This window comes from Lepidochelys kempii, chromosome 25 (genome assembly GCF_965140285.1).
Source record: "Lepidochelys kempii isolate rLepKem1 chromosome 25, rLepKem1.hap1, whole genome shotgun sequence".
Taxonomy (NCBI): Eukaryota; Metazoa; Chordata; order Testudines; family Cheloniidae; genus Lepidochelys; species Lepidochelys kempii.
In genome coordinates, this window is record NC_136404.1 from 12,018,717 (window position 1) to 12,031,948 (window position 13,232).

A 13,232-nucleotide genomic window follows, 5' to 3' on the forward strand; every position below is an offset into this window, starting at 1 on the left:
CTGGATGTGTTATCTCAACAGGAATGCTGAAGAATACATGCTTTCTTGGTCCTGTTTCAACCGGAAAAACAGCGGATGCATGTAAAGCCAGCCTTCTACACCTCCACAACACTCCCCCCCCCGCCCCCATCCCCTGTTTGCAGTTGCATTGAGAGTACTTGCTGCTTGAAGCAGGATTACGCTGCTGTGGCAGAGAGAAGTGGGTGGGGGGGAAGAATTGTTTGGCCATTGTGGAACCATGAATATGACACAATTGCGGTGGCTGAGGAAATATCATTGCACAGGCTGGAGGAAGCCCCAGAGGAGAGAGGCTGTGTGTAAATTATTCATGCTCACTAGTGTGAAAGCAATAAAATAAAATTAAAATTGAAATATAAACGTACATCATGTTACATTTGTGTAGAAAGCGGGGAGCTTGGCTGCTGCAGACTGGTGGCATTGTAGGGGATTGTGGAGGTTAAGCCAGGGAGACTGCAGCCTGGAGTGTCACTTCCCAGAACAACAATTGGACCTGAAATAGCCCAGTGTATGAATTCCTGGCAGTCTTTGTACGTTGAGCCTTTGGGGCCTGCAGCCCCTGCCTTGTGGGAGTTATTGTTACCTGTTTTGGCTTTCATGGCTGCATTCAGGATACTTAGACCCATCTGGCTGGATATTTTCCCTGTATTCCCTGAAGAGAGATGACCTGAGTGTGCTGAACACATGCTGGTACCAAGGCAGATGCAGGAAAGGGGATGTTCCTTGTCTATACAGCTTTTTGTCTGGATTAGCCCTTTGCAAAGGGGAAAAGGGCCAATCTCTAGGACCAACTGGTGATCCGCTCTGCAGGGTGCGGCTTCAAGTTCCCCCTCATAGGAGCACACAGGTGCCTTTTTTAATTACTTAAGGGAAAGCAGTTGAAAAGCCACTCGATACAAATCCCTTAAGCCACAATTGATGGAGACACTGGGAAAAGCTTCTGCCCAGCCCGGAATCTGAAGCATGGGGCACCATCTGGGTTCTGGCAGCTCCTTGGCCAAATTACATTCCAAGCCTTTCTTTCCTGCACTGTTTTTCATTAAATGAATTGAGTTTGCTGGAAATTGTCTGGCCATAAATATTCGCTCCCGCTCAGTACAGTCAGGTTATTACTGCTCCCCAAGTCAGTGCTTCGTTGCAGAGCAGAAGGTGGCCAGCACTCCTCATGAAATGAAAAACAAGAATGTGGGGGGGGGGAGTCCTCTGGCTTGAGGAATTGGGGCAGCAGGGAGCTTTGCAGAGAACATTTCTTCTATCTGCTGCTTCACATTCAGGGCTATAAATATTTTAATGCTGTTAGTAACAAATGAGAGAAGAAAAGGGAGGAGCACAGCCATACACTGTCTAATTTTGTGCATTACTGCTGAGAAAGTGATAGAAATGTAAGCGGATGTCTTGGAAAGGGTATGTGTTAGTGCGGGTGTAAAACAGCTTTAAAAATATAGTCCTGGAAAATGGCTCTAACTACATCATCCTCTGACTACAAAGCAGAGTGGAAATCCAGTGTGAGAGTAAAACAAGACAGGAGTTTGTGGTTATCTGAGAGCCCAGCTAGTAGGGTGCCACCTGCTTCCGAGCACCAGAAAAGGAGTAAGCACAACTCTCTTGAGGTGATAAATTGGTTTTTGTGAAGCTCTGCATTCCCCTGATTTGCTAGCAATTTACAGAGAGGCATACATGCTCCGGTGCTTCAGTGCTGGGGGCAGATTGCTCTCTGTAAGGGGTATGGATAGTCTCATACGTGACTCATATAGTTTGGCATGGTGAAAATCTGTCCACCTAAAATACATTTGTATCTAGTCTCTTGCACAGTAATAAATGTGTATTTGTAGTTCCACAGGTCAATTTTAATGCTGTTTTGGTAGCCCCAAAAATGGTACGAATTTTTCCCTAGTCTAGAGATGCTTCCTCTAAATGTAAAATGGTTTATTGCTGTTTAGCCTCTTCCTTACTTCCCATCTGCTCATCTCTTTCCCCCTCTGTATCCCCTGCAATTACATGTACCAATCTCTTCTGAAGCTGCAGTAGCACAGATCATTTTTCAGTGCTGTAGACCTCCAGTCTTCAGTCGCCAGAGGCTGTGTGTGGACACAGCCAAGCTTCTGTCTCTGATGTTCAGTTCTAACAGCTTAACTGTTACAATCCCACTCCTGGGAATAATTACTGTGGCAACTGTTTAGGAGTAATAAATACATTTTTAAAGCATCTTTTGAAAATCATTTCCTTAACATGTGGATAAATTTATTCTCTTGGTTGAACTGTAATCAAACTCAGACAAAATTAATCAGTCAGGTTTTCCTGGAAGGCTGTTGGTTGACCACTCTACTTGGTACACATCTGTGTTTTTATTCTAGTCTGTTGTGTGGGCACAGCTGCTTCAATGACCTGCTTCAATGACCTGTTTGCCAAGCAAGCATTTTGGTTACTAGCTGCATCCAGAGGGGTCAGTGCACTCCCCCCAAACTCCTGCCAACTAGTCAGTTAACTTTTGGTAGATGGGGACAGCTGGACAATGCTCCTTCTCACATCAGAGCTGTGCTCCTGTGCCAGCAGTGAACAGGCCTTGATTCTGGATTCTACCACTTGCTGTGCACAATCATTTCCAAACCAGACATCTTGATTTAGGAATGTAAGATTTAACAGGTACGGTGTGGCACCAGGTTCGGCTTTTGTTCCTTTGAGGCCTTTTTCCATTAGGAAATGTTGTCCTGGGGCGGTTATTTGTATTGGTTACATGCTTACAGGCGAATGGATAATGGGGATCTAGAATCTTTCATCTCCAAGCTTTCAGGTCAAAACCTGCCTGGGTCTATAGTAACCAAAGTTTCTTACCATCTGACTGTTGGCCTCAATCAGTTTCAGTAGACCAGCATCCCATTACCTGAGTTCCCACTAATTGGCAAATTTGTTGGCAGCCTCAGAGGACAGGAAAAGGATTAATTGGGGGCTGAGGTCTCAAATTGCCTCTTCAAGTTTCACCAGATCAAGGATGAGGGATACTGGCAGGGCTGCCTAGGTTGCTGGCACAGTCTCTGCCTTTGCCTTATCTATTCTAAGCGCAGATGGAGTAATTCATTCTCCAAGTTTTCACCAAATACTTTCACGCATCTATACACCCCTGATATCAGCTGTGGGAGTTATAAAGTAGATATGCACAGTATTAATCTGCTTTGGGAGGGGGAAACTCTGGAGGAGTTGGAAGGGGGAAGTTCCTCTGAGCTGGGCACACTGGCTGAAGCACTGGACTGATCATGGTCTTTGGAATTCTCTTGCAGTGCACGTGCCGCAAAGACATGGTGAAGATTTCCATGGATGTTTTTGTGAGGGTTCTACAACCGGAACGTTATGACTTGTGGAAACAAGGGAAAGATGGTGCTATTCTGGACCACATGAAACCCACAGCTCTGACCAGCCCAGAGCTGGATGCCTGGAATGAGACAAAGCCTGAGCTGAAAGCTAAGCTGCTCCGCAGGTAAGGAGGGGATGGTATCCACTAGACGCTCATAGTTGTAGTGGCTAGAGTATTTGGGGCATCTCTGTCTGAGGGGTAGCTACCAACCCCTGCCTGAAGAGTGCCTGAGGAGCTGCTGTGCAATCTTGGCGGTACAGACTCTGGTGCTGGGGTTAAAATTTCAATTGCCCATCTCTAACAAGAAAAGTACAAATGGAGCTCAAAATTCCTAGGGCTTGTGGGTTCCCATTTATCTAGGCATTTGTACTGCATTAGTCGCTGTGATATAAGAGCCCTAAAGCAGCTGGCTTGTGTGTAGGGCAAGTGTTGTCAAAAAGGTCCTGCTGGGAATGTGTGATGGCTCAGTGAATTGATATTTCCAGGGAGGAGTTTACAGGCAAGTGAGAAGAAGGGTTTACACTCCTCTAACAGCCCAGAGTCCAGTATCTTGTCCTCCAGCGGTAGCCTGTACCTGGCATCTCTTAGACAAAGCCATATTAAACCCATAATTCCCCAGGTCCACTCTGCCGTCATGCATATAGCCTGTATCAGTGATTGGTACGATATGAATACAAACATAGACAGACATGGGGAAAAATTGCTTCCTGACTTTTGCAGGCGACTTAAGCTCTGAAGCATGAGATTTGATTACCTTATTTTAGCTTCTCTAAATTTGAGAGAGATTGAATTCTAGTATGTACATCCAGGGCTCAGGAGTCAGAACTCCTGGGTTCTGTTTCTAGCTCACTGTGACATTTTGGGCAAGTTACTTAACCTCTGTGCTTGGTTTTACACATGTGAAATGGTGTAATGCTACTTTACATCCCAGAGTGAGGCTTAATGTTTGTGAAGGGCCTTAGTTGAAGGACACTAGAGAAATTCAGACAACTATTAGTATTAACATTGGCACATATAGATAGGCTTGGAAGGATTCGACTTTCATTGGTGAATGTTGGTAACCCTCAATTTCACCCTGCGCACACAAACCAACAAAAAATATTTCCACTGATGACTATCAAAATCTACAGATAGGCAAAGTAAGAAGAGTGTGGCTTAAGTTTGATTTAAGGATATTTACGTTATATATTTTGACATTATATGTTGGCAATTTGTGTGTTAATGGTTATAAAGCTTTAACTTTTTGAACCTCTATGCCTGCAATCATAAATAGTATCCTGAACCCACCAGTATCTCTCACAACTGAACATTTAAATTGATAAAATAGAAAAAATGCTTTAAAATGAACATTGATATTATTTGTCAAAATTATTTTTAAAAAAAATTCTGCCGGGTGTATATATAAAAATACTTTCCCCAATACAACCCTGATTCTTAGTTTTGCTTAGTCTTTTCCCTTTGGACAGGTGCCCACATCTCCACTGGTCCTCTTATAGTTTCATCAGAAGGGTCAAGGATTGAGCGGGTCGTGGGAACTGAGCTGCTGTTCTTAGTCCAAGAGTCCAACCCTCTCCGTAAGGGTTGAAGCTCATTGGCAGGGTGGTGTGATGAAATATATGCTGTATCTGTCCATGCAGCACCTGCTTTGAAATCCTCCAAACACAATCTGACACTTTTTAACCAAAACTAAATTAATGCAATGCAAAAATGTCTTCCCTGGCATATGGAGTAATTTTTAGCAATAAGAGACTGTCTTTGCCATTTGAGACCTTTTTGGTGGCACAGAAATATTGTCCTGGATTTCACTCTCCCAGTTGATGAAACTGACCATATAAAATTGTCGTTTTAAAATTAGTACCCAGATTTTAAACCTTGTAAATACTGTTCTAAAGTAACTTGAAAAAAGTAAGTCAGAACTGTTCCGTGTCTTTTGGTTGCATAACTCCTTCATGGTTTTTAAATATTTTGGAAACATTTTTTCTTTGTAAATATAAACTTATGTGGCCCCCATCCTGAAAAACAAGATTCCATACAGTAAGTATGATAGCTCCATCTACCAGGGAGCAGGAGGAAAAAAGACTGGCAGCAACACAAAGTAGATCTAGCTAGGCTCCTTCATATTTTCTTCAGTCTTTTTATCTCCACCTCTCTTTCCCCCCTTCTGGAAGCATGGAGTCCTCTGCCTTTTGCTACTTTTATGTCTAGTTTCGTTTCTGTATTTATCAAAAGAAAGTAATAGAGGAATTGGAGAGAGGAAAATGACCTTTAAAGAATTTATGGAGAATTGTTTTGACACTGCATTCCCTATGAATGTTGCAGGCTCCCAGTCCACAGGTGGATGACTCCCCATCTTTCCCCCTTCCCTACCCTGCCCCCATCAGGGCACAGTCTGGTCTCTTCTGTGGGATATGGTTAAAATGAATGAGTTGCTGAACCTCTGATACAGCCTGAGCAGCCAGTGGACAGCTCTGGAAGGCTTAGATGCCTCCAGATCCTCAGGGTGCAGTTCTGGACTCAAACCTCTCCTCCAAGCAAGCCATTACTGGATCTTGGGTCCTGATTTCTCAGGGCATGTCTACACATGGAGTTAATCAGGAACAATTCCATGTATAGACTAGTCCTTAGCTGTCCCTCCCAGGGACTAAGGGCCCTCAGGAGCCATGACTCCTCTCATTTTCTTTGGGTAATTCTAAGGTTTTTTTTCTCGGACACGGGTGTAACCTTCAGGCTTCCCTTTTATTTATCCAGAGGGAAAGTACTATGTTCAGGGAATCCAAGCCCTCTTTGAGTGGAGGCTTCAGGCAACTGAGTTCCATATCTCTGTGCTGCCCCTAAGTCCTTGCTTTCACTTTTCCCTCTGTATTTTCCTACTCTCTGCTGCTCAGTCACACATATCTGTGGGCTTGCTGGTGAGCTCTCAAGGGGCCTGCTTACTACTGTGCTTCTCTTTTAGCTGCCATGTTTGTGTGGTTGCCTTTATTGCAGCACCCTGGAGATCTCCCAGGGGTCCTTGATTCCTTTCCTACTGCCCTTTCGCTCCTTGCTAACTACCTTTAAGGGCTTGTCTTCACTACCGAGGTAAGTCGACCTAAGTTGCGCTATTCCAGCTATGTGAATAACGTAGCTGGAGTCGATGTAGCCTAGGTCGACTTACCCTGGTGTCTTCACTGTGCTGCGTTAACAGGAGACACTCTGGTCGACTTCACTTACTCTTTTTGGAGAGCTGGAGTACTGGGGTCGACTGAAGAGCGCTCTGCAGTCGATTTAGAGGGTCTGCAACAGCTAAGACCAGCCCTAAGTCTTTTTTTTGTCCTTTTTATCTGTTTTTTTTTTTTTTTCTTCCCCCAGTCTACAAAAAAGAGGCAAGTGAACTTTCGGCTCTAGCTCTGGGTTTCACCAGCAACAGAAGAGTCGCCTGTTCCCTAAATGGTGGTTATTACGTTTGTGGAAAGTGTATCTAGTTAGCAAAGATCTAGTCTCTGTTTCTGACCTCCAGTTCAGCAACCCTGTCCCTTCTCATGCATTACTCAGTTGCTTGTTGGCTGGCTTTGTCCCCGTCCCCCAGGTTGTTCGTTGAGGTCCTGGTAGTGCTCCTTTTCCAGAAAGACATGGATCGCTTCCTCATCAGGGCATTTTCTGCCCATGAGCTTTGAGGAGTTGTTTTTTCCCAGCTTACACTTTTTATGAATGGCAAAGTTCAATTCATAACAATAAACAGTATGGTACAAGTCTGCTGTCAGAAATAGAGCATGAGGTGCACTTCTAGTGGAACTCTGCAACGTAAGGTTCCACAGGGGCAAAAGCCAATATTTGAAGTGCTATTAAGTTGAGTGTAAGACCTTGCTTCGTTTGGCCAGTTAAGGCTCTCAAATTTCTCTAGCTTTGACTCTCAAGGGGAGCTAGGTGCCTAATCAGTTTAGGCCTTTTAAAAAAAAAATCTGCTAGGTATCTGCATCTTTAGGCACCTAAAATATAAATTATCCCTAGTTTCCAGAACTTTTATGTAAATTTAGTTCCTTGCCTCAGCAACTCCTGCATATGGGGCTTCGTATTGTAGTTGGGATGAAGTGTATTGTGACATTATATGTAGCCTAGAAGCTGCCTTAATCTTGCCTGCTTTTGTTGGCAAACCAAGAGTTTAATAGCTTCTAAAAGAATCATTACTTGATTCCAAGACTTAATTCAGCCTTCCTTTTGTCTGTTCATGAACATATTTCTAGAGCCATTGCTACCACTTGGGCAGATGCATCTGATATGATTGACTTGATTTATGGAAGGCTGTGATTCTGCAGGTGTGGAACCCACCCTTTGGCAGAGTACTGTACTCCAGAATCTAAGATTTCATTTAAAAAAAAATTTCTCTCTCTCATGGTTGTAAAAATAACCTTACAAATGTGAGCTGAATGCAAACCAGTGCAGTGATGTCTGCATGAGTCTACAGACAGCCTGAAACAATAGCTCTGCAAGGGGTAAGCTGCTCTGTTCATCTCAGTTGAGTGTTATCTCTGAAACCTAAAGATATGGTCACTTACATTTCATTTTCAGCTATGTACTACTGATTATTTTAGCATAAACATCAGCTAGTGTGCTTACTTCACAATCCCAAACTTCACTTTCACTCTGCCCCTGAAGTCAAAATAAGTAACACTTGGGTTCCTATACTGATTCCACTATATATTTTCCTGTTTAATTTAATAAAACCCTCTGTCCTTAATGTAAATGAAGTAGGTTCAGAATTTTCATTTTTCTGCAAAATCTAGGAGACCTTGCCTCAGAATTTAGGTCCAACTTGCTGGGGAGTATACAGGGCTGTTGTTTTAGGTAGAGTCACTATATGGTGCTCAGACCACCATCACTCCTCAGCAGTTAGATCTTTCCTTACTTTATAAGGCTGATTTTGGTTTTCACATAAAGCCTAAATTTTGTTCTCACTACTTATCACTTCTGCTTGCTGTATGGAATCTTGTTTTGTAGGATGGGAGAAGAGTGGGCATGCTACAAGGGAAAAATTACATGCCAGTAATTGTTGTTTGTGGTCCCCCCCCCTTCCTCCCATCTTCACTTCCTCCCATCACTTACACTCCGTTGCTCTTGTACACACACGTACGTGTCTCCTAATTCTGTTTGTTTTTCGGGTGCTTTTTAAATGATTTGCGGGAAAAGAAGTGGAACGTAGCTGTATAAATCTCCCGTGCTCTACAGTCTTTTTGACTTGGCTTCCTAGCAGGTAGCGCTCTAATGTTTTGCTCTACTTGAATCTTGTTTTGTAGGATGGGAGATGAAGAAGAGGACAACAAACACAATTACCGGTATGTAATTTCCCTTTTCCCCTTCCCTGTTTGCCTGAGGTCCCCATTACGAAAAAGGAATAACATTCCTTCTGTTGCTACTATAAAGAAATACTGAACTCTTCAATAATGGACTGCTAGATGGAACAGAACCGAATCCTAAGGCTCTGTTGCTATGGGTGTGAGCCACAGCATAAATACGTACAGCAAGAAAATGGGTCTGACTGCTTTAGGGATGTTTGAACCACACCTCCTTGTTCTGCCCCATACTTTCTTTGGTGGGAGGAGATTAGCTGATGATTAGCCATTTCTTCCGCTTCTCCATTCTCTAACCCTGGTGATAGGTATTTATGCTATGCTCATATAATCCAATTCTAGCCTCAGCTAGACCGTATTATCTCCATGTTTGCTTCTCTAGAAGAGAAATAGCATGGCCTGAATTCCAAACATACTCCTAACTTCCTACTGTTGAATGTGTCCCTGGGTTTTTAAATCCTTTTTCCTAGTGTGGGAGCAGTTTCTCATTTCACTCTATCAAATCCCTTCATAATTTTGAATGTCCCTGTCAGGTCATTTAACGCCAACATGTCTGACTGAACTGAGCTCATTGTGATACTGGATTTTAGATGGTTGTCAATGTCAACTGTATTTGCCACACTGGATTTATATTCAGGATTCAGTTTAAAGTAGTTTACAACTGTGAAGGTTTTTCAACAACCTGTGCAAGAAAGCAATCCTGCACTACCCTCTAGGACCATGATTACCTTTTTTCGGTTTTGCCTGCTTTGCTTGTCGCTTGAATAGATGAGTAATTGGAATACTGTAATTAAGGCTGCTTTATCGGAAGAAGCTTTTCCTGCTCTGTTTTCTGACTCTGCCCTGTAGCTGTAGCATAGAGCTACATCTCAGAATCCCTTGAATGACTTTCTCTGTCCTTTTGTCCAGACTATCTCTGCTGCATCACCCATGTTTACATCATTTCTCTCTGCAGACTAATTGCCATCTACTGCCATTAATCTGTCCTCACAAGTAACCCTACACCTATTTTATTTTCCCTCTTTGGTAAAGTCTCCCATTTTTATTAAATCTGAAGATGTTATCCTGGGTTGGCTAGGTCTCTGTTGTTTCAGTAATACCAGTCTTAATCTTGAACACCTGTAGCTGTAAAATCAGCAGTTGAGTCATGTCTGATCCTAGTGGCATGGAGGATATTTGGGTACTGTCTCTGCGGCCTCCTTTGTTTTACCTTCGCTTGATTTCCTAATGGTGTGCATCTCCTTCTGTCAGGAGAGGTTTTCTGGGAGCTCTGTTTGTCCCATTCTAGTTCTGGTCTATCATTCTTGAATGTGCAGCTGATATACTGAATAAACCTAGGCTAGTGAAGATGCTGCCCTGACATGGTATTTGCATAATGGTAAATTGATTGTGGCTAAAGCTAATTGGTCAACAGAGCTGGTTGCCAATAAACAGCAGCTGCATTCCAAAAAGTTTAATTGGATTAGAAGGTTTTATAAATGGGCTGCCAATAGGAGAAGCAAATGGGAACTGGAAGGAGAATGGTTTCTCCCTTGGTCATGCTTTCTTTAAGAGGAAAAATCTTTATAAAGAGGAAATTGAATTACAATAGAAGCCAAAAGAACCAGTGTGTGTGTTCTCTTCCGCACGCACTCCTGCTTTCCCTCTCTTACCCTTTCCTTTCCCCACAGTGCTTGCTCTGCACTGTGCAGGCTAGTTGTGTCCCCTCATCTAGTATTGTGCAATGGTAGAACATTTCCGGAGATGGCTCCACTTCATCTGGAATGTATTTAAATTGATAACACCAGCAGAATATTAATCACAACAGACCTATAACTTTTTTTAAAACCCTAGAATGAAGAGTTAGGTTCATTTTAAAAAACAGTATCTGAGACCGTCTTTACTAGGAAGCCTGATGAGTGACTGATGTTTTAAAAATGTGCAGACCTAATAAATGTGTCCATGATCTTAAATCCAGGTATTACTAACACCTAGGCAAGAAAGAGATTGCTTGTATTAATTGGATCTTATCTCTGTTTTAGTGTAGCCATGTGTTGTCCTCCAGGACTCTTGCATTCCCTGTTGTTGCTTTGTGTCATTCCTGCCCCCAGCTTTCCCTCGTATAATAATTGGCCTGTTACTTTAGAGAAAACTGAGTTGTGTGGGGAAATTCTCTGAATGCCCATTTTATATGACGGTCCTAAAATACTTCAATTAGGATAATTTTACAGGTAGTTGGCCTCTTAAATATTGCTCCATCTCAGAGCCGATCTTCCTAAAACAATTTGTCTCTTCCTTCTCCCAAATAAGCTTCAGGAAAGTCAGCATAGTCTGGTAGTCAGAACTCTTAGGTTCTTTTCTCTGGACTGTGACTGAGTTACTGACCTTCAGCAGGGTCACTTAACCTCTGTGTGTACGTTGGAAATAATACTTGCTTCCCAGGGTGTTGTGAATGTTAATATCGGCGTAGAGCACTTTATGAATGCTAAGTGTTACTCCTTTCTCTTTGCTCCCCACACCCTTCTTTCTCTGTGTGAGCCTACTACATAGCAGTGAAGCCGCTCAGTTTACCTGGGCTGTTGTAAAAGGTCCACCTACCTGTGTCCACTCTGCTCATTGCTTCCCAGATTATTTCAAAATCGCTATGATGCACTTTTCAAGCTGTTGGTCCAGTGACCTCACGTAGCCATATTCTCCATATGTTTACAACTCGTGGATTGAAAGAATTCCTCCTGAACACCCTCACCAGGGTGAAGTTTATCTTGTTCTGTGAGTTTGTCCAAACTCTTCAGTTTAAACTACTCCTCAAGTCACATTGAAATAAATCTCTTTTCAAAAGAGGCAAATGCCACCTTTCTGGCTTTTTCATTCTTTCCAAATAATTTTCAAACCCAATAAACAGCTAAGTGCTCCACAGTGTGAGCTCTCGAAAGCAGTAATGTTCTCATGGAAAGATCACCCTAATTTCATGTGGTTGTATAGATTATCTGCCCATGGCTTCCTTTTAACCAGATTCACAGTCTGACCGTTTCCGATATCGGAAATGTGTCCAAGTAGGTAACGTCATCTTTCTTCTAGTAATGTCACCCCATCTACATGTAACTCCAGAAATACAATTTCTTCAGATGAGAGCGCTCTCTTTTTTTCCCCTCCTGCTTATATCCCTGCAGCTTCAGGAGGGAGAAGAGCACTGTGAAACCTTTATTGCATCCAATATGAGGTTAAAGCTTTACAACTTGTTGCAACCTTTGTGCCATACTTGTGAATAATAGGGGTAAAAGACATCCTTTACCACAAATAGCCTCCAAAACTTGATTCTACTTAACCAACTACAGAAGATTTAACTTCTAACAGAGTTTTGTTCATTTCTCTCTCTTCTGAGGAGGTGGTATGTTTTCAGGATCTTAGTGAAGAGAAAAGCTGTGATCCTTCTGGGTTCAGCTGCATGTTCAAGCTAATGAATGTCTTGCAAGTGTGAAGTTAACTTCTATACTTAGAGGGCGACCATATGGTTAGAGTCTAGCAATTATAAATTACTGTGCATGTGGATCAACTTTCTTCTGTAGTAATCATTCATTATTTCTCAGGTTGTTTTTTTTCTTGTATGATTTGTTGCCTCATTAAGAGCTCTGTTAACTTCATTCTACTCCAAATCTAATTAGCAGCTGAGTTTATGGACAGGCTCTGAGGATGTGAAGCTGGATTCCAGCTCCCGTAGAGTCTTGGGCAGATGCGTTGTCATAGATGGCATTGCATTCCTCTGTAATGTGGTGGCAGATGCAATGGCATGGAATGGGGACACCATATGGAAGCTGCTACTTTCGAAAATCTCTGCATGCTAAAATGATGATGAAAGTCACAGCTCTCTGAATCAGTCTCTGCTGATAAAGGGTTTTATTAGGCTCAGACCCAGGGTTCAGAGATCTATTTGAGATACTATTTAAAAACTAAATGAAATGTGTCTCCTAAACTGGAGAGACTCCCTGGTTTCATGTCCCTTGGCAGATAGTGACCCTGAGCAGCTATCTTCCCCTCTCTTGGACTTCACCAACCGGCCATTTCACTCTCAGTAAGGATGTTGTCTCCACTAGGCCTTTAGTGTCAAATTGATGCTTGATATTTAATGTGCTTCTTTAGTTAGCCTTCCCCATCACCTGTGAGCCCTGTTAATTGTACCGCTTCTGTTTCAAGTTTCTCAAAAAGCCATAGACTGTCTATATTGACTTAGTGCCTTAAGCAGTCCATGCCTTGCTTTTTAAAAATTGGTGGCACTTGGTAGTGTCTGATAGCTGGATTGCGTTCCTTTGCGGAGTACCTTCAGATTTCTGTAGGGAGGCAGACAGACATCTAGAAAGAGACGAAAAGGTGGAGTGCAGGCAGAGAACAAAATACGATACTTCCCCCCCCTACTTCTATAGAAAGTTTGCAGAAAGTGGGCAAAAGGAGCTTAGATTAAAAATATAGTTTAAAATTACTGTGACTAGATAGCATCAGTTTATATTAATGGTGAAAACTTTCTTGGGGAACCTTAGGGACTCCTCGAATTAATAGCTCCTGTGAAT

General features: G+C 42.6%; 1 protein-coding gene across 5 annotated transcripts in view; it reads left to right on the top strand.

Annotated features, from left to right (window-relative positions):
• The window catches only part of KDM4B (lysine demethylase 4B), a 178,456-nt gene that overhangs the window by 113,164 nt on the left and 52,060 nt on the right, over positions 1-13,232 (top strand). For 4 of the 5 annotated variants that reach the window (XM_073324669.2, XM_073324670.2, XM_073324671.2 and 1 more), the window contains exons 9-10: positions 3,294-3,490; positions 8,638-8,676. In XM_073324669.2, the coding sequence (XP_073180770.1) occupies positions 3,294-3,490; positions 8,638-8,676 (236 nt within the window). Of the gene's footprint in view, positions 1-3,293; positions 3,491-8,637; positions 8,677-13,232 lie in introns of those variants that run through there. The other variant, XM_073324673.2, reaches the window with a different exon arrangement.